Source organism: Equus quagga, chromosome 12 (assembly GCF_021613505.1).
Source record: "Equus quagga isolate Etosha38 chromosome 12, UCLA_HA_Equagga_1.0, whole genome shotgun sequence".
Classification (NCBI taxonomy): Eukaryota; Metazoa; Chordata; class Mammalia; order Perissodactyla; family Equidae; genus Equus; species Equus quagga.
In genome coordinates, this window is record NC_060278.1 from 19942433 (window position 1) to 19963308 (window position 20876).

Sequence of the window (20876 nt, forward strand, 5' to 3'; positions counted from 1 at the left end):
GCTTCATCATCAACTTCATGTCCCCCATAGTTGCATTTCCAAATGCCTGCTTATTATCTAACTTTTCTTTGTCAAAACTAGGCTGATTATGTCCTCACTTCCCTGCAACCCCCTTTTCCTAATTCTCTGGCTGGCGTTAGCATCCATTCAGCCACCCGAGCTAGAAACCTTGAGTTATCTTGAATTGCTTCTCCTTCACCACCCAGACCCCAAGTAATCACCGAGTCTATTTGGTGAAACTTCTTAAATGTCTCTCTCTGTCTTCCATCCCCCAAATCCTGGTTCGGACTGTCATGGTCATTCATGTAGCCATTAGCAGTAACGTTCTAACTGGTTTTCTCTCCCCACATTTTCACCATCGTTTTGCCAGAATTGTTTCTCTAAAGGATAGATCGGATTATTTACTATCCTTATATTAAAAGAGAAAATGAATTTAAAATTACCCAGAGTAATGACCCAGTATCTCCAGTGTAAAATTATTCTTCCTTAACCTGGCAGGTAAGGCCCTTAACGGGATGACCTCACTATACGTTTCGACTTCATCACCTGACGCTTCGCCTTAGGAATCTTAAATTCCTGGCAGACAGAACTGCTATTCAGGAGGAAGAGTGGAAAGGTGGTACAGCTCTGTGGCATCAACTCAAACAACAGTGAGCTTCTTCCTGGGGCTGGAAGAATGATGTTTTGGGGAGCCATCCTCCCCGGCCCCAGGGGAATGGGAGGTGAATAACTTCTATGCAGGGGGCTGCAGAGAAGCAGGATCCTCAGAGAAGAGCCGACTTTTAGTTCTAGCAAGGAAGTTGAGTTGTCTACAAATAGTAGGGCTATCTGCCAGTGGAGTTCTGGGGCACACAGATAAGAGAGGCGTAGGGGATCAAGAGGCTGCGAAAAATCAGGACCACTTTTCAGAGCAACCAACCAATATAAAGGGATTCGAGTAAAAGATGTTGAGAGGTTTGGGGGGTGCCCTCAATTTGTACCAGATGATTTGTATCTCTGGGGTCTAGGAGATGCTTGATAAATGTTTGTGAAATCATTTATTTCTGCTACTTTTTCACTCCATCCTATTAATAAATGGTTGTTTATAAGCTTAGTATCACATTTAATTCTACCGGACTTCCTTCTGGTTTTGATGAGCCATTTCTTTCATTTACTTAAGAAAGGTTTGTGGCATGTTCCTGTACGTCAACACTAGTTCATTTTTAGGGCAAAGATTTGGTGACTATTCGTGAGCCTTTGTAAAAAGAAGGCATATATAGGTGGACATATGATGTTGGCATACATCATTTTGCCATGTGGTTGGGCATAACCATCTTTTCTTCTGTTATTACTCCAGACCGTGAGTAATCGTGTTCTGTGTAGTATATCCTTCTCTCCTGCCCAAGTTAGGGGAGATCCTGTGTGATGACTTCTGTGTTGCCAGACTCTGTATATATTATATAAATTCTTTATGTAAGGGAAAGTGATCTAGCAGAGTCTTGAAATTTAGTGAAGAGTAGAATTCAGCCTGCAATCTTTTTTAGACCTTGTCCAAGGAGTATAGTTATTAAATGCTCAAAAGGATTCCAGTTAGGTTGTTGTACCTGTAAGGTAGCCACATTGCATGGATCCCTGTTAGTAAGATTTCTTTTTTGTTTCTTTTTTCTAAAAAGATCCAGCCTCTTGGAGTTGAGTGTAAATAAAGACATAGATAGTTTTGGAAAGAAATCAGGAAAGTGCGCAGGTTTCCCCAGAATCATGCTTCTTTATTGCCCGTTGCTCCTGGGAGCTTCCTTTTCCTGGCATTTATACGTGGAGAAGACATTGACTAATTAGAACTGGAAAGAAGAATGGAGGTCAACCCACGCTTCAAATCTCATCTCTTACGTACTTCCCACCATTTGTTTTTTAATCAAAGAGCTTAGGCTCCACTGTGACAGACAGAAGCAGCCCACTTTTTCTGAGAAGGACACGTGTGACTTTCAGAGGCAGGAGGTGCTCTGTTAACATCTTGGTAACTGGAAGACCTGCATTCCTCCCAGTCTGCTTCTGTGGACCCCTGGGGTGGAGCACGGTCTAGTTCAGACTCCATTTTACGATTCTGGAAGCTGAGGTCTGAGAATAGCAGGTGACTTGCCTCATATCGAGTAGCAAGTTCGTACAGTTAAGAGGCGAGCCCAGGTCTCGGGAGCGCCAGCCCAGGCCTGTCCACTGAGCCTCCCCAGCGTCTGCCGCCTGAGCTGCTGCTGGCTCGCCCTCCTTGCCTGCACTCAGCACCCACTCCCTCTCCATTTGTGTGGGTTGACTCAGCTTTTTCTGTCATCCCTCCTTTCAGTCTTCAGGTCTCCTCTCCGGCCCTCTGCTCCATCTGTCCCGCACATAGCAGGAAACGCGCCCCCTCTCTGCCAGAGCCCATCATGGCCTGCATGTAGAATCAGGCTCAGGGCCATCCCCCATTTTCACGGCTGCTCCCTACGTCTTTGGCTGAAGGAAGGACAGTCAGTTCCCCCAGAGACCGTTTGAACACGTCCATTGTCCTCTAGGGACGCCCATCGGCCTCCCCTGCGAAGCTTCTCCCATCCGCGCTTCTCTGACCTTCCGCACAGTCGCTCAGCTTTCCTCTCCTCAACTGCTCCAGTTATGGCAGTTTCCTCTTCTCTGTCCTTTAAAACGTCTTCGCAGTCAGGTCAGCTGTGAGGTCTCTTCTGAGTGAAGCAGTCAGATGTGCTGTGGCCTCTGCTGTCCTCCTTCAGAGCCCCCATTTCTGCCTCCTTGGGCCCCCAGGTCCTGTTTTGTTGTCGTTGTGTGTTTGTTTTTTGTTTTGACTTTGGAAGAACTATTTCCAAACATCGTAGGGGCAGCCCACAACCAGAACCTCCCTTTATGCTTTTACCTTCTTTCCTCGACTTGGGGTTCTCATCCCCCCACATGAAAATAAAAAGTAAGCTCAACTCAAGTTGTAGTTTCAGTTTGTAATTTTCAGAGGTATAAGTTGTAGGACTCTGAAACTAAGGTCCATGACAAAGCAGACTTGCTCTTAGAAAGTTCCAGAATACTTGTGACTTTTTGTTTCCCCTAAAGACAGCACTTTATCATAGAATTCTATCTCCAGTGCAGAGGTGGAACCTTTGAAAAGCAAGTCTCCCTTCTGCTCTGATGTGTCAGGGTTCATGTGAGATGTAAGCTGGCACCGACTCGGGAACCCAGCAGGGTGCCTGCCTCTGCCTGGCCTGGCTGCTGCAGCTCTTGCCAGGGAGCCGCGAGGGAGGGTAGTGGCAGCCACCAGCCAGTGCCAGCTAAGATCAGTGTGCTGCAGCCTTTCATGCATGTGTGGCTTCCCTGATCTAGAAGGTCAAGGATAAAGAAAAACCCCACAGGAAGGAAGCTGCTTCTTACCCAAACTGTGCTGTTAACTAGCCAGCAAAGTGTATGTTTGGATGCTGAAACTAACACCCCTTCTGCCTTAGATTCATCTTTCAGAACTCCTCTGGGACCTCTTCCAGACACACCCTGTTCCATAGACATCTTGAGAAAGTTGTACATTTTGCTGGCTCTGCATTATTCAAATCGTGCTTGGTCATTCATTCTCGTAAAATCTGGAAGCTGATTTATTGTTTTTATATTGTAATTTTCACAGGTGTTAGAAGTAAAAAGAGTTTATTACAAATTAAAATATTTCTCCTCTTAAGCATATGCCAACACTTAGCAGTATTGTAAATTTGTAAGTCTGTGTTATTTCTGTGTTCACTTGTGTTAGATATTAAAGACAGAATTAATATTTCTATTATCATTTAAAAACTGAAGATAGGGGGCCGGCCCGGTGGCGCAGCGGTTAAGTGTGCACGTTCCGCTTCGGCGGCCTGGGGTTCGCAGGTTCGGATCCCTGGTGCAGACATGGCAATGTTTGGCACGCCATGCTGTGGTAGGCGTCTCACATAGAAAGTAAAGGAAGATGGGCAACGCATGTTAGCTCAGGGCCAGTCTTCCTCAGCAAAAAGAGGAGGATTGGCTGCAGATGTTAGCTCAGGGCTAATCTTCCTCAAAAAATAAAAATAATAAAATAAAATAAAAACTTAAAAAAAATTGAAGATAGTTATTTCAAAGCAGTGTATAAAAGTTCCCTTATTTTCAGTAATATTCGTATATTAATTGGGTAAATATCTAACTAGACAGTACAAAATATCTAGATTCATTGTACCGTTACCAGTGCTGCAGAGAAATCTGTCTGATACGATGCTAAGTGCATTAAAACATCATTATATTAAATGTGCTATATTTATTTGCAAGGCCTATTCTTTTCCTAAGACATACTTTCTGTGGGCCTTTTCTTTTTCCTTGTAGTTCAAATTTCAAGCATTTAGTAGAGTGACTGTATGAGTGTGTATCCATATCCTGGCATAAGACTTTTATTTTTAACACCCAGGTTAAAAAAAAAAATCCACTTCTCTTAATCTTTGTGAAGATACTCGCTGGTGCACAATTTAAGAAATAGAATGGTTGAAAGAGCTCCTAATGGATATCGGCATCCTCTAATGTTATTATTTATAGAAAATATTTTACATCTGTGTAATTTTAGAGTCGTCTTTAAGGAGTATTTATTAAGTACCTCCAGGGCAGTACAGAGATACCTTAGGTCAAAAAAAAGAAAAAATCTCCTGAGGGAAAAAGAATCTTAAAAAAGAAGTCAGTTGAAAAGTTCTAGAGGTCTGTAGCACAACAATGTGAATGTCCTTCACTGATGCTTACAGTTGGTTAAGATGGTAAATTTTACATTATGTGTTTTTTACCACAATTAAAAAATAAGAACTGAGTTTAGGTGATGTAGGGTTTGAAGCAACCTGTTCTGTTTTGCACGTGGCTACAAAGTGGAGATGATGGTGATTTGGTCCAGGCAGATCCGGGGTTGGGGTGGTCAGGATGAGGAAGGGGGCTGAGGGCAAGGGGGTGCTGCACTTCACCCTTCTGGTATCGTGCAGCCAGTACCTGGAGTGGGCAGGGACCCCTCAACGTCACTGGGCTAAGGCAGTTCCAGAGGCGTCTACCTGTGATTTGGGGACCGAGAAAAACAGAGCCCTCCTCCCTTGCCCTAAGTGTCTCTCTGCCCCTTCACTGTCATCTCTGAAGGTGATATCTCTACCAATAGCGTCGTTCGTACTGGAGTGCGTCTTCTGCTAATGGTGCTGCTGCTGTGCCAATCATCAAAAAGCTCTCCATCCCAGTGAATGCCACACATTCTTCCTGGTACCTGCCCCTGACTGCCGAGGGGTTGGAGAGCTGCCCCACTGGCCTCCGTGTCCAGCACACTTGAGTGGCTATGGCAGATCCACGCAGAGGATGTTGGTTTTGTGGTCTCGTCCTTGGTCTTCCACCTCAGCCTGTTCCCTCACTGAGAAGACACTTCCAGAGAGGGAATTTAGAGTTCCAGATGAAACCCACTCAGGAAACCTTTCATATCATAAGAGAATTTGGCCAGAGTTTAAAATGAGATGTACCAGGAAGATGGTCAGTTTCTTCAGACCATACCCAGTTTTCTTGTCTTTAATTTTTATGGATTACTTAAATTTCTAGAAGCCTGCTTCTGGAATCAGTAATCTTTCCCATTTCCGAACAAGGGGTGGGTTTTTTTTTGGTAGTGGATTATTTTTTCTTTTGCTAATTTGCGTGATATCTTCCACCCTGTTTCCATTAGGAGATGAAAGCATGGAAATTAAAAAGCAAATTACAGGAATGAGAAGATTACTGAATGACAGCACTGGGAGGATTTATCAGCGTGTGGGCAAGGAAGGAGAAAAGTTAAAAGAAGAACCCCAGGATTTGGATTCCATCTGGCCTCAGCGTTTGAACTCCTCTGCTGAGGCCCCACAGAACCTCAACCCTTCTTCACGTGGTGCATGGAACGAGTTATCACCCCAAAGCGGGCAGTTCTCAGGGCAGTATGGCACCCGTTCCAGAACCTTCCAGAGTCAGCCCCACACTGCTGGGAGCTCCAACGGTATGGTCATTGTCAGACATTCAGAATCCTTTCAAGGGGGTTGTCCGAATGTGTTTCATTTCTAAATATTCATTATGTTCTTTGAGTTCAATATATTAAACCCTTCCTTAATCACCTGCCTTAGCTGAGTTATTTTAAAAAGGAAGTTGAAGAGTATAAAAAGCCAGAGCTGAGAATCAGGAAAGACTGGGGGTTCTGTATTGGAAGTGATGATTTCTTTGTAGAGATTTTAGCCCTTTAAGAAGTTAAAGCTATCACTGGGAAATTATTGTCACAAAAGACTGAACATTAGGGAAGAAAGAGCTCCCCGTTGTCATTAAAGGAAGCTTCCTGGTCATGTGGTGTGTTATTAGTGCATCCTCTTGCTTACTTCTTGGCTTTTCTTCATTATCGGAAGTCCTAGTTAAAGGGAAGACTGATGACCCCGCCTCCCAAGTGGCCCCTGCCCTTGGACCTCACGTTCAAGCTGCTGAACCAAATGATCCGTATTTTATAACTTGCTTCATTAGGGTTGAAAATTATTCCTTTAAAGTAAAATTTCCTTAATTTAAATTCCTAATTGTTAAGAAAAAAATCGAATGGCAAATTTTTTTTCAAAGCGTAATGAAAAAATTGGTGACTTTTCCAATCATGTAAATTCTCCATCCAGTGACATTGGATGTTACTTGTTCTATAAATTATGGATAGATGTGCAGATCTGTAGTTTTCACGAAAGAGAGCAAGAGAAAACTAAGAATGCATTTTCAGTTTCCTTGAGAAGTTAACGATTTTTTTTCCTGTTCATCAATCTTCAGGAAAAAGAGAACTGTTTTGATTTTCTTTTTAAACCACAATTTGCAGTAACCAGTTCAGAGGCGTGAAAAGGCATCCTGAGCCACTGCAGATGAGACAGCGAGGGACCCCGAGAGATGGACGGGTGTCTTCTCTGTCTCTCAATATTACATAAGCCAGGATCAGATTCTCATGCTGGCGTGCTGCCAGGTTAGAGGGAGATGGCTCTTTAAAGACTCCTCCATAAAAATAAAAAGTCAGTTCTCTTTAAAATTAGAAAATGATTTATAACAAGCTGAAAAGGGTTGGTTTTGTCCTCTAAAAATGATAAAGACAGACTTAGCATAGTGACTAGGAATATTCTGTAAGGCCCTCCTAATTCTACTGCCATGGAAGAAGTGACAAAGAGAAATAAAATGCCCTTAGGTTTGTCTGAAGTTAGTAACCCCACATCAATAAGTTTTGGGTACACCGTGTTCCATTTTCCAGTATACAACAAGAATGGGAGATTTAGTTTGGAAAATATTATCAATGTTATTAGTGTTATAAGTTATAAACATAAATTCCTCCCTATTTCTTTAAAAATAGATCTTTTTATGTTTATGGTTTGCATATTTTCAGTAGAAATGCATTCTGTATAACCGTGACTACTTTGGTATTTCATTGGGATTATTTGCAGTTTTAAAGTTGTGACATCTCGGTTTGTTACAACTTTGAATGGAAATAATTGTGCTACTCCAAACATTAAGTTATCTTTAAGTCTTTCATGGCTTTACTGTGGTCAGTTTTTCTATGGTATCCCCAAGTGACGCACATTGTAGGATTTAAATTATATTTAATGTATAATAAAAGATGTAATTGGACTAAAACTTACGTTTTCCACCTCTGAAAAAACATAAGTGGTAGCAGTCTCTTAGACTGGTCCTCTTTATAGTGGTCAGTTGGATACTGATGTTATCAGGAACTCCAGTGAAAGAATGATTTTCCAAATGTTCTGTTTTATTCCAAGGACAATAAGGAGATACTTCTTTAGGTATAAGAAAAACAGAATGAGATTGTTTTATTACGGAAAAAATACATTAAATTTAAACAGTAAAAAAGAGACTAAAATGAAATGTAAGAAATGGGAATGGAAAAAAGATGGAGGAAGATCTTAAGTTGGAGAAAAGCCAGCATGCCAGCACCACCCTCTGACCCATCCAGTTCAGATATATACTTCCATCCCTGCTCCCCCTACTTTTCCCACCCCAAGCGCACCGCACCCCGAGAGCGTTCTAAACGTTTAATGTGTTGGCAGTTTTTAATTTTTGAAATAACATGCTTACTACTAGAACTGTTTTTTAGTAGTTAGACACATTTGATTCTTAATATGAATTCATAACACACACGGCTACCAGTTTCTTTGTAAGGCTGTTCTCAGAGCTAGTTTTTCTGTGCAAGATAGCATGTGTCTGTTTCTAGTGAATTTTTATAGTGTTGTTATCTGAGATGACCTGGTGTGACAGTAGGGAGGCCTGCTGTGACCCTGCATTGTGTGCGTGTGTTCAGGCGGGCTCCACCACCCTGTGAAGCAGCGCACGCCTTACAGTATAGAAGCCTGGATAATTAGATAAAGTCAGACCCCCAAATTTAGGTTGTGAAAATTATAGGTATGTTTTCCATAGGCATGGTTTCATAGTGATTGCACGTGCTTCAAAATACCGTCAAGATCGCTTCTTTTTTCCCCTCTTTCTGATTTTGTTGTTGCGCGGAGTCTGTGATGCTTTTCTTTCGTGCTCAGGAGAACTTCCCGTGGTGACTTCGTCAGCTGGCTCCACCTGCTGCACTTGTAACTGCCAGTCCACGTTGCAGGCCATTCTCCAAGAACTCAAGACCATGCGGAAATTAATGCAAATTCAAGCAGGTACAAAGATGAGGCCTCACCTCGAGTCCTCTGATTCTGAATGCCATCTGACGCCTTCAGTTTATCGTGCTTGTGTTGTTTAGTTCTTCCCACTGTGCTGCCTTGCTGTGCTTTTGCAAGTATCCATCTTCTCAGCTTTTTCCCCAACCCATTTTTCCTTCAGCAAATCTAACAGATTTTTTATTGCTAATGATACTACTCATATACTTATGTACCTGGGCTCCATATGCTTCACCCTCTGACGTCCCAGGACCTCACAAATGTCAGTTACTTAAATTTTGAAACAGTTATACCCGAAGGTGGGCAGAGTTCTTCAGCTCATTCTCCTAAAGTGAATCAACAAAGAGGTTCATGTCAGGAAAGAAAATGAGGATGACTCATCTTGCCTCCTGAGGTGCTCAGTTTGGGGGCTGCTTGTGTCTCCACAACCCCCACTCCTGCACAAGTCCCTGTGGGGGGCGGTGTGACAGTAGGGCAGCCACGCGTTATTTTTTGCGTGGAGGAGCCATTCAGGAGGTAGGGGCTCCGCTGGTGAAGATATTCAAGAGCCTAAGAGGACAAGAAGTGTTGGACCTCAGGCTCTGCTTGTGGCTTTTCTCCCTCACATTCAGGGCACAGAAGCTCAAAGACACCTCACTGTTTTGTCTTCTTTATCTACGTGACACCTTTTTTGTTCTCACTCCTGTTAGACAATTGGAGAACAGAAGAGCAGTGCATTTGCAGTTTGGGGTCAGAGTCCCAGTTCCTCCTCCTACAGCTGTATGACTTCTCTCAGCCTCAGATTTCTCATCTGTAACGGGAGTCTTAATATCTAACTCTTAGGGTTGTTTTCAAAATAGAATGAGACAGTAAATGTAAATGAGCTCCATAAAGCATGATGCGAAAATCAGCTATTTCACTAGTGTTATAAAGACCAAGAGAGTTTCATGGAAGTGTGAAGTGTAGGTCTTCATTATAGTGGCTGTGTTTTCTAATCTCCACAATTAGGAAAGAAAACCCAGAACTTCTTTTGTCACAGGCACAGAAAATAATAAATCATTTTATTAAGCCTCTCTTGTCAGGCAAAACTGCCACTTGAGCAGGAAAATAGCACAGTCGTGTATGAGCCGCATTCCCACCCTTCATCGCAAAGGTACTCAGGAAGGTCATCATTCAGAAGTTGTCCTTGGTGCCATTTCGTGAATTCTAGTAAAATTGTAGTATTCGGTGATGTGGTTTTGATATAAAAAGCTTAATACTTAGACGTATCAGTCACCCACAATCACATGAAAGTAAGGTGAGCCAGACTTTCTGAAAAGCAACATCTAATTTTTTTGGTCCTGAATTTGGTTTTATCCCAAGGAAAAAAAATAAACGTTTTGGTCAGGCCAGTAAGCATTTAACTTACCTTGAAAATCTGTGTTCTTATTAACCTAGCAGAGATTAAAGTCTCCTAAATCAGGAGCTCAGAGAGAAAGGTTACTTCCTTACGTACGGATTCTTTTCTCGGAGGAAGAATTTGTTAGCACTTAGGAAAATATGCATATGAAATTGTAATGATTTATTTTGTTACTTAAGCTCCTTACTATCGAAATGGCAAACTACAAATCGCAGCCACTTAAATCCTTGACTGCAGCCTTTTTTAGAATCTATTAAGTAAATGCCACTTTGTGACCATGTTTTCTTTTCCAAACCTTTGCAGATTCGGGTGGTGAATGATTCCAAAGCTATAGGAGAGCAGAAAGGATAAACTGAATGAATTACTCTTCTTTAATTTTCTTAAACTTAAGAATTTGCGTTGTGTGGGTAGATTTACTGAAGGCTTATTGCCTATAAAACTTAGATTTAACCTATATTTAGAAAGTTTCACCTTTGCTTTAGGGAGAAGACAAAGAATAAGATCAAGCAATAAGATCTGGGTGCCGGAGACTATGGCTGTGTCCAGACTTGCAGAAAGAGAGGAAAATCAGATAGTCCCTGCGTTCTTTAAACCAAAAACATTTCCACCTTTAATTTAGAATACTGAGGTGTGGAGAGGCTTGCGTTCTAGATTATCTTGATAATTGTTTCCGTTGTCCATTAGGCTTTGGGGCTGGAGACCTAGCCTTGGGTGCAAATTCGGATAGAACAGAGCAGAGTTCCCCACTCCGGCTGGCATGTTGCAATCACTTGAGGAGCTTTAACAAAATCCCCATGCCCGGGGTCCACCCCTGGAACTTCCAATTTCAGTCAGTCTGGGGTGAGGCCGAGCCAGTGACATGCAGCCAAGATCGAGACCCAGTGAGCTAGACTAATGACTGCACAGGTGCTTACAGACTTCTCAGGATCACGTGCAGTGTACGGAGTTTGTTTCTAATGTTTCTTACTTATAAGTTTCTTTTCCTTCTGGAGATGCAAATATCAAGTTCAAAGTATAAATATTCTTTATTTGCAAACTGACTGGAAATGGTCCATATTTACGTGCATTTAAAGCTCTTTAGTTTTCATTTGGCTTATATTTATAGTTGTCTTTCTGTAAAAAAAGGAGGCATATGCTATGGTCGTATTTAGTGAGCCATATGAACACATGAAGATGTAAATAATAATCCCATATTTTCCAATGAAACTTCATTAGAGTGTTTTGATTGGTTGACAAGCGTGACTTCCCAAAGAGCACCTGTGAAAACTATAGTTGCCATCCTTGGTTTCCTCAAGTACAAAGTCAGTTAAAGTCTTTAGTCCTTGTTCAGTGCTTCCATCTTTGGAAGTTAAACTGTTTCTGGCTTTTACTAATTTTCTTGACTTGTGCAGAGCTCTGTTATTCCTATTTTTCAGCTCCGTAGAACTGAGATGTGGAGAAGCAGCCTGGTCTGAACCAGTTATGTAGGGCCCTGGAGATGGCTGATGTGTGTACAGTATTGGTTTGTGAGGAAGGAGTTACTGGACTGATAAGTGACTGGCAGACTTTGCCCACATGCTTGCTGGTACATGCTTACTAGTCATTCCAGACTGATTCTTTTGATCAGTCTTGCCCAGATCGTCCTTGCCCAATCTTTGTCACTCTTGGCACCTTTGGAGTGCTAGCAACTGATCAGTTTAGCCCCAAATGACAGTTGTAATATTCCTGAGATTGGCTTACCAGAAAGCCTGGACATCTGCACCTCCATTTAAATTCTAGAGTTCTCATTTATATAAAAATGTCATATGATTTGTAAGATCATGCTCAAACGCTTTCTCATAGCTCATAATCCTTTTCTTCCACTGAACCCAGCAGTAGCAGCAGTGTCATGATTCACCAGCATCTGGAGCAGGGCTTTCTCTTGGGTATTCTTCTACCTGTAGGACTTTGAAGTGCTCCAGAGCCTGCGTTTGGTAACCTTCAAGTCCAGTGTGAGATTGATTTTGGTGTGCTTCATCCTTGAGTGAGCCCCACCTCAGTCTCAGTTTGTGGGGCACATAGATAGACGGGGGATAAGTTTCCTGAGTTAGACACAAGTGCCTGTACCATATTTTTGTTTATTGTTCACAGTTGGAACCCAAAACAGACAACAGCCCCCAATTTCCCTTATATGCTCCCAGCGAACTGCTGTCTCACGCAAGAGAAATAAAAAGAAAAAAGTGCCCCCAAAGACTGTTGAACCTCTTACTGTGAAACAGAAGCCCACTGTGTTAGAAACTGAGAAGAAGACAGCAGTGGCCTCTGAGCAGTCTGGTCTCCAGGCGGCCAAGCACACCTCCACTGGGGAGAACCACGTCCTAGGATTTGGCATTGTTCTCGAATCGCCTTCCTCAGATGTAAGTTGATGTTTTCTGGCTGCTGACGCTAATGTGATGTAACTTTCAGGAATTTTATAGCATTAATACGCTTTTCCCTTAACTAGTTCTGCCCAAGAAAACCAGAGAAACTTGCAAAGCACATGTGGGAAAGAGGAAAGGAAGACTATTAATAATTTTCGTTGCCTAGAATTTTCTCTCCTGAAATTCTTATGCCTTATTTATTTAAACCTGTTTCCAATCCTTATCTCTGAAAGAAGGGTGATGATGTAAATAATCTGCTCACTAATTTCTTTAACGTTTTTAATTTTGAAGTGGCCGTTTTCAATTTCCTCAGTGTTGAGAGCTAAAAGAACATAATTAAATCCTTTGTAGATAGATGGACATAAATGAAAAGAACCTTACAGATAAGGTCACACCTTTCTAGAAACACAAACTAATAATAAAAAAAGAAGCAGTCATGCTAATTCTATTTTATAGATGCAAGCTACACTGCTAATTAGGTTGCAGTGCCATGCCATTTACTCCGAGTAATGATAGGTTAACGCTCCGCAAAGGTTTTTCTATTTTAATATTGTAGCGAGAATGTCGTTGCAGTCCAAGATGTTGGATGACATCTAAGATATCCATCTGACTTGCCGTTTTATATTCCTATGACCACAAACTAATTTCTGTAATAATGTGCTATATTTGCAACTGCGTACTCTGTTTACAATATCTTTATCTAAGGACACGGATGCTGTGAGCTCCAACTTGTTGGGAGAGTTCCTAAAATACACAAGAGTGAGTGATCTATTATTATCCGATTGCATACGATGAGAATCCTGCTGCGAACTCCTACAGGCCTATATGGGATGGGAGTTTGGCCCTACCCTTTAAACTTTAAATAAGAAATAAATTGCTATTTTAAGAAAGCATTCCCTTTTAAATTGCAGAAAGACAGTTTGCTAGCGTGGGTCCACATTGGCTCTCTTATAAAGGGAGGTGACAAAAATAATCATCTTGTGACTTTTTTAGACTGGAAAATTCTTTGAACTTTTATCCAGTCCTCAGTGTTAAAGGGTTTTGTTGGTTTTTTTTTTTTTTAATCTATGAACACATGCTACAATTGTTGAGAAGTTCTTCTAAACTAAAAAAATTTTTTTCAAATTTTTTTTTATTGAGGTTGTGATAGTTTACAACCTTGTGAAATTTCGCTTGTACATTATTATTGGTCAGTCATATTGTAGGTGCACCTCTTCACCCTTTGTGCCCACCCCCACGCCCCTTTCTGCTGGTGACCATTAATGTGTTCTCTTTGTCCGTGTGTCTTAAAAACTTGATTTTCAAAAAATCATTAGTGATGATAAAATTCTGCCCTGGACCAGTCAGCTGATTTGATGATATCATATTGTTACTGCAACTAAGGCCCAGGTTTCAAAACCCATGTAGGTCTCATATTTGGAAACAGAGGTAAATTATTCCACAGTGCAAAGTACATGCAATCTGAAGCAGTTTTCTTAATACTTGTATATTTTTCTTGAATTTTCTAAGCACTCTTTTGTAATAGGCATTGGTGTATTAGGAGCAGTCGTTTGAGCTATATAAATCATCTCCTAAATGAGTTGCTCTAATGCTAATAACTGACCTTTCTCCTTTTTTAATTTTTAAGCTGCAAATGTACTTCAGAGATAAACTGAGGAAGGTCTGATAAAGACCTTATGTACATTAGTGGAATAGAATGGAATTTGTGTTTTTACCAATATCAATATTATAATTTATATACCAAGTAAAAAGAATTTTCTTTTTGTTCCTAATTATTTTTGCTAACAAGAGCTATTAAATTTAATAAAGCACATTCAGAATGGTCCATGGAAACTCAGGTGCTGATTATCTTTGAAGAATAATGTGCTTCTAAAGAAAAGCAAAAGATGTATGTGGATATTATCTTTACATCTTCCAGCTGATATGCCATTTGATTGATCTACTCAAAAAAACTGTTAACTGCACTTGGAGCCGGCCCCATGGCCGAGGGGTCAGAGTTCTGTGCACTCCACTTCAGTGGCTCAGGTTTGTGGGTTCGGATCCTGGTGGGTATGGACCTACTCCACTCATCAGCCATGCAGTGGAGGCATCCCACATGCAAAGTAGAGGAAGACTGGCACAGATGTTAGCTCAGGGCTGATCTTCCTCAAGCAAAAAAAGAGGAGGATTGGTAACATGTTAGCTCAGGGCAAATCTTCCTCACAAAAAAAAGGAAAAAAAAATTAAAAAAGGAAACTGTAGCTGCACCTAGAGGACCATGCAGTGAGCCCCATCCTTAGACATTTTGCCCACAGATAGTGCTCACTGGCATTAAAGAGGCTGGCCTGTGCACTCCTGGGGTTGGGGGGATCAACTCCCTTAGGTGATGGGACCATCAGTGCCAAGGCCTCCAACTTTAGGTGCCCTTCTAGTCTTTTATTATTTCTTAGCCATGAGCCTTTTAAAATTTGGTGGAAATCCAGAGGAGAAAACAGAAAATATATAATAATCTTGTAGGAATTATTCTGTAAAACCAATTAGAGAAAATATAATATAATTGTGTGTGTGTGTGTGTATATATATATATATATAATATATGTGGATGGGAATTGTGTATTTGAAGATGGACACTGAGAAGTATCCAGAATTGGGAAGATTAGGTCTGAATTACAGGATTGGGCAAGTGGTCAGTGCAGTGTTCCTAGAACAGCTGTATGGCCGGGATTGGTAGCAGATGATGCTACAGAAGTAGGATGGAGCTGGATCATGAAAGCCCTAATATGTCATGCTAAGGCACTTGGACTTCATCTTGTGGGTGCTAGGGAGCCACTGCAAGTTTCAAGAAGAGGGATAATCATAGCTGTGTTTTAGAATGGAAACTGGAACAGCATTGTGATGATGGGTGGAGAGAAGATACTAGAGACAAAGAAACTAGGAGGAAGATAATTAGTCAGCCAGGCAAGAGATTGGCAGAGTCTGTACATGAGCAGTGAGGCTGAAGAGAAGGAGAAATGAGAGACATTTAGGAGGCACCCACAGAGAAGACTTGGTGCTCAGTAGAAAGTAACCTCCAGATTTCTATCTTGGAAAACTAAGGTTGCTTACGAGGTGGAACTGACTTCTTTAACTGACACAGGGAAAGGCAGAGCAGAAGGAGGGCTTCTTGATGGAAGTACAAGTAAGTTTAGTATCTTCAAAGGGTTCATTAGACATTTGGAGCAAGGAGAAAAATTAGAGCCAGAAGCAATGAAAAAAGGATATGTAAAATCCATGCTTTATTGCTTTTTTAAATGTGAAAAAATTGCTGTAAATTAAAAAAAATTCACAATGTATTGTTATGTTTTTTACACTGTGACTTTTAGAGTCACCCAGATACAGATTTGTATGTCTGTGCAGGAGCTCAGACAGAAGGCCCGTGTGAGGCTGCAGATCTTTGCAGGGGGACTGCCCGTCTTCTGACTGGTAACACTTATCCTGCTCAGATGTGGAAAACAGTGAGCTCTGATCAAAAAACTGCAGAGTCAACACTTCAGGGTGTTGTAAAGACTAAATGACTCGGAGTATGTGGGGAAATCCACTGCAGTGCCTGGCACATGAAAGGTACTCAATAAATATTCTTTAGTCTGCAAATGACAACATGTCTGCATTTGCATTAAGCGCAATATACAAAATAAACTTCTGAAACTTTGGGTCTAGGACTTGTCCTTCATTAGAACTCTCTCCTCAGTTTAACTCCCATTTTCTTGTTCTTTCCTTGTTACTCCTCTGTGCACCACCCCCCCCAAACCCCCCAGGGTGCCAGTATCATTTCAACAATTCCCTCCTTCCACCCCAGCTTCCCAAGGGCAGGGACTGTATGATGATAATGATATTTGGTGCTATCCTTTGCAAATAATTTATCGCACTTCATCCTCACTCTTTGAGGTATTATTATTATCCTCATTTTATAGATGACGAAACCATGGCACAGAGAGCCTAAGTAGCCTGCTCAAGTGGCGCTGGTTCTCGGAGCCACGTCTTCGTGTGCCCTGTCCACTGAGTGAAAGACTCGGGCACCTATCCTAGCACGGTTCTTGTACACAACCAACGCTCAGTGACTGTCCATGAGATGATTGTTACACAGCGGAGAACTGAAAGGTTAGACGATGGCTCTGTCTTCTGTTTACTTGGATATTTTAGGGGAGAACTTCATGGTTAAGTGTGCAGCCTCTGAGGTCAGGCTGCCTGGGCTGGAAGCTCAGCTATGTGACCCCGAGCACCCACACCTACCCTCACCTCCCTCAGTCTTCTCTCCATAAAATGGGGATAATAACAGTGCTGACCTCAGAGTTGGCCCACTGGAAGAGTTAAATGAAGGAATCTGTGTAAAGCACTTAGAATAGCTGGTACGTTTTAAGCACTCAATAAAGATTGGTTCTTTTTTAAGCCTTAGTAGTCCTAGCTAAGTACCTTTATGGGGATAAATATAGATATTTGTTAAGTAAACTTCTGTGTAGTATAAATGAACAAATACACATGAAGAAATAGTGTTTTTAAAAGAAAGTGGCCAGAAATGTTTCTCTCTTGGGGCAGGATTATTTGACCCATTTTAAATTAGCACATTAAATAAAATGGAAACCTAAATTACACAGAAGCAAAAGCAGAAGCTCAAAACCACGTTTCAGATTTAAATACAATATTTAATTCTTTCTTGGTGGCTTCACAACCCAGTACGCTGCAGCTGTGAAATGTTTATAGTTACTGGTTTTTTCCTGTTGCATATACTGATTTGTGTTTTTCAGGGCAGACATACATGGCTTAGGTTTGTTTCGTTGGCTTCTTGTTTGGCTTGTTTTTTGGCTTTAGTGAAGCAGTAAGATCAGTTTTTAAAAATATTTTTAAATGTTTTAGAAAAACATAGAAAACGCTTTTATGTTTGTTGTAGTTACTATGAATATTTTCAGTAATCCTAGATTACGCAAAAGTTATTAGAAGATAAATCTATGGACATCCACCAATTTAAGATAATTTTGTTAATGTTTATTTCATGTCATTCTTTAAATAAATAATTGAAAATGCATTGGTGCTTTTAACATAAATAGCTTCTGAATTCAGAATCTGTTTTCTTAACTTCTTCTTAGCCCAATAAATAAAGTAATCCACTAGTAAAGCAGATCAGTCAAGCAGGCAGTATTTTAATTTATTCACTGACACGTTGAAATTGAGGCAGTGTATGCTTGAGAGCGTAAGTTCTGGTGCAGACAGCCCGGGTTCAAATCTGCTTCATCACTTATCAGCTGGATTCTTAAACAAGTTACCTAATTTCTCTAAGCCTAAATTTTTGTATCCACAAATTGGGGATGATGATAGTAGCTGCTTCACAGGATGAGAATTAAATTTGAAAACGCATGTAATGTGTGTGGATATAGTAAGTAGCAAATAAATGTTAATTATAGCACCATTTTCCAGAGCATACTGAAATGAATGAAATAGTCCTTGCCCTTCAAGGAGCATATGAGGAAAACACAATCAGTAGTTACAGTGTAACAGGCTGTAAGCTCCAGCATAGGCAGAGCAGCATGGGAACCTGGAAGAGGGGGTCAAGGACAGCCTCTCAGAGGTGGACATCTTCTTGGAGGAGCAGTTTCAGTGGAGTTATGATGGAAGAAGCTAGATTGCAGTGGTTAAAACCTTATGTATTAAACATTTTGGCTCAAATATCTTTAGCATAAATCAAGCTGTAGTCCTCAGAGTCATTAATTTACCACCTGAGAAAAGAAAAAGCTAAAACCTTCTCTAAAAGACTTGGGAATGTCTCATTATGCAAGTGCATGAAGGAATTTTCAAGGAGCCAAATTGTATCATCTTTTCGAACAGTAAATTCTTGGTTCTACCAAAATTTTGTCAAATAAAAAAGTCTATAAAGGATTGGTTCTTTACTGACTTCTTGTAATTTTTATCCTATTTGACATGAAATATATGCTAGTATATAGATTACGCATACTTTTTGATAGAACTTTGGCCTGAGCATTTTTTGCTTAGTACGGAGCACCCATCTTACGATACGAGTCTTGATGTGGTGCATCCAACCTGGAGCCTCTGCCCCATCCGACACTATGATTCTTAGCTCTGCCACATCCCCAGCTCACACTCGTTTTGAGCTGGTAACCGCTGTGCTTGCTGGACCAACTAGAGCAGGCCTGCCTTTCAATCTAATGGGTTCTTGTGGCCACCCGGCTCGTTGGCCATGATCTTGGCATAGCACTTAATAAATGGGAATGGTAGTACTTGCTCACAGACCTGAGTCCTAGGGAACAACTTCAGTTTTTCTCACACAGAAGCCGATCACATTTGTGATCAAAGTAAAATCAATTATGAGGGGGGTCTTGTGTTTTTCAAAATTTCTTTTCATAAACTAAAGCTCCTTTTCCTAGAAATGCATCTAATATACTGCTAAATAAATACTAAATGAGAATAAAGGATCATTGTATGTGATAGTGTTATGAACAGAAAGACTGAATTCACAGCCTTTAAACATTCTTATAAATTCTGTTCTATGTTTTCAGTCCAAAATCAGTTAGTCATATTCAACAGAATCCTACCTTTTCATCTGTAATTTTCTTGCGGGTTTCAGCCTTGAGCTAGTCTCAAACTTGACTAGCTAGCAAGTTAATTATACAAACTATTGTGTATAATTTATTAATTTGCAATTGAAGATCTGGGGCCAATACCTAATATGAATATTCATGCCCTTCTTTTTACGCTTTTAACCGACAACCACATGTAGCTTTTTACATGGCTGACTGTAATTTGGTATTGATAAAACCTTCTATAAAATAGCCCATATCAGAAATGTTCCCTCTGTGATTAATTTGTATAATCTCCTTAAAATTGTTTACATGTTTTTCTTTAGATTCTACAGGGGCATCACATGATATGCTCACAGGGACTTCGGGGGAAATCTTTTAATTTACCTGGGTTTGGGATCCCCCAGCCAAAGAAGATCTTGACCCCAACTGCTTGTAAGCAAAGGGAGACCAAACTGAAAATCAAAGAGAAAGAGGAGAGTCAGTGTCCATGGGCCTGGGTCCAGGAACATTTTCGGGAGTCCTCATGACTGTATGCAGTTTGTGCCTCCAGAACTTCTTCAGTGTAAGATGTGATGCCACTGGATAAGGAAAATTTAACATTGGATACTTTATTCTGCTAAGTGGCTGAGGTACCGGAAATAGGCAAGACATACATGAAAATCCAAATTTATAGTGGGAATTCAGACTCTTAACTCTTAAAATAATGACTGTAAGTCTTATAAATTCTGCCCCTTACTTTGGATGTCATCATATAAAGATCATATTACTTCAGTAATCAGTAGACTCTGTAAATGAGCATGCTAGCTATCTGTCCTTGCGTGAGCGTCCAATAGTGATTCTGTCAAAGGAAGTCTAGTTTTTAAAATGGTATTCCTTTGTAATAGTGGTGGTTTCCAGCATAGCCATCATTAGTAAGCAGAGAGGTCTCATTTAAACTAGAGACAGTGAACAAAAAAGAGGAGATTCAAGGATACAATGAAGGAAGAGTTTTCACCCGTATTTAATATATGTGCAAAGTTGTGGATCATGACCTGGTAGTAATCCACTGTGATTATATTTACAAAATGGAGGAAATAAGAAGGGCCCCTAGTGACAATTCGAGATTAGTTAACCTGTTATCTTTTCTCTATGTCTCAGAAAGTCAAGCTACTCACTTCTTTTAGGGAATTGGTTTCTTACTCTGTGGCACCTTCAGAGCCTTGGTGCACATTCACTGCCAGCTAAGAGCTCTGCCTAAGAGAAGGGACGTGAAGAGCAGGAGGAGTGCAGACAGTCACCTGTGCTCTTGCTCCTGCTGCTGGCTGCTGGCTCAACTAGTAAAACTGACTCCTTTGTAGGGGCTTATAACTGGGCGAGTTCACGTTCCTTGACTTGGAAAGAACCCTTCAAAATAACAATCTTTGTCTGGCAGTAGATGGTGGAACAGGAGGCACTGACGGTTTCTGCAATGGGGTAGCGTCTCAGAAATCAACATACTATTATGATCCCATAGGAGTTTCTTGGCTTCACAGAAACCTCCAGATACTTAGTTTTAGGAGTTGCAGCAGATGCCAGAAACAGTGACTGCATCCCTCTCTCCTAAATCCTGCCTCCCGGACCCTGATAAAATGCAGTCCTGTCCCCTCCTGAACACCTTCACCCCTCACCAGCCAAATGTTGCCTAATGCCCTGCACGTCTCGTAGCCTTTGTCACTTTCTACTTTGTACCAGAGAGATTTATGTACATGTCTCATCTGGCGAGCCCGACTGTATACTCCTTACGAATAGGGGATGCTCAGTAAGTACTGATTAATTCATTCGGGTCCAGTTCTCTTGGTGGTCTGCTCTTTGAGTGCATGTGGGCACTGTTAGAAGATGGAGATCGGAACCACACATAGAAGGCTTGCAGACCCACTCCTTTATGCAGGGTGAAAAGCGCTCCAAGTCA

General features: G+C 41.1%; 1 protein-coding gene across 3 annotated transcripts in view; it reads left to right on the forward strand.

Annotated features, from left to right (window-relative positions):
- Positions 1-20876, forward strand: part of BEND7 (BEN domain containing 7) — an 80010-nt gene that overhangs the window by 20335 nt on the left and 38799 nt on the right. For all 3 annotated transcript variants that reach the window (XM_046678719.1, XM_046678720.1, XM_046678721.1), the window contains exons 3-5: positions 5669-5971; positions 8523-8645; positions 12133-12398. In XM_046678719.1, coding sequence (XP_046534675.1) covers positions 5669-5971; positions 8523-8645; positions 12133-12398 — 692 coding nt within the window. The remainder of the gene's footprint in view (positions 1-5668; positions 5972-8522; positions 8646-12132; positions 12399-20876) is intronic.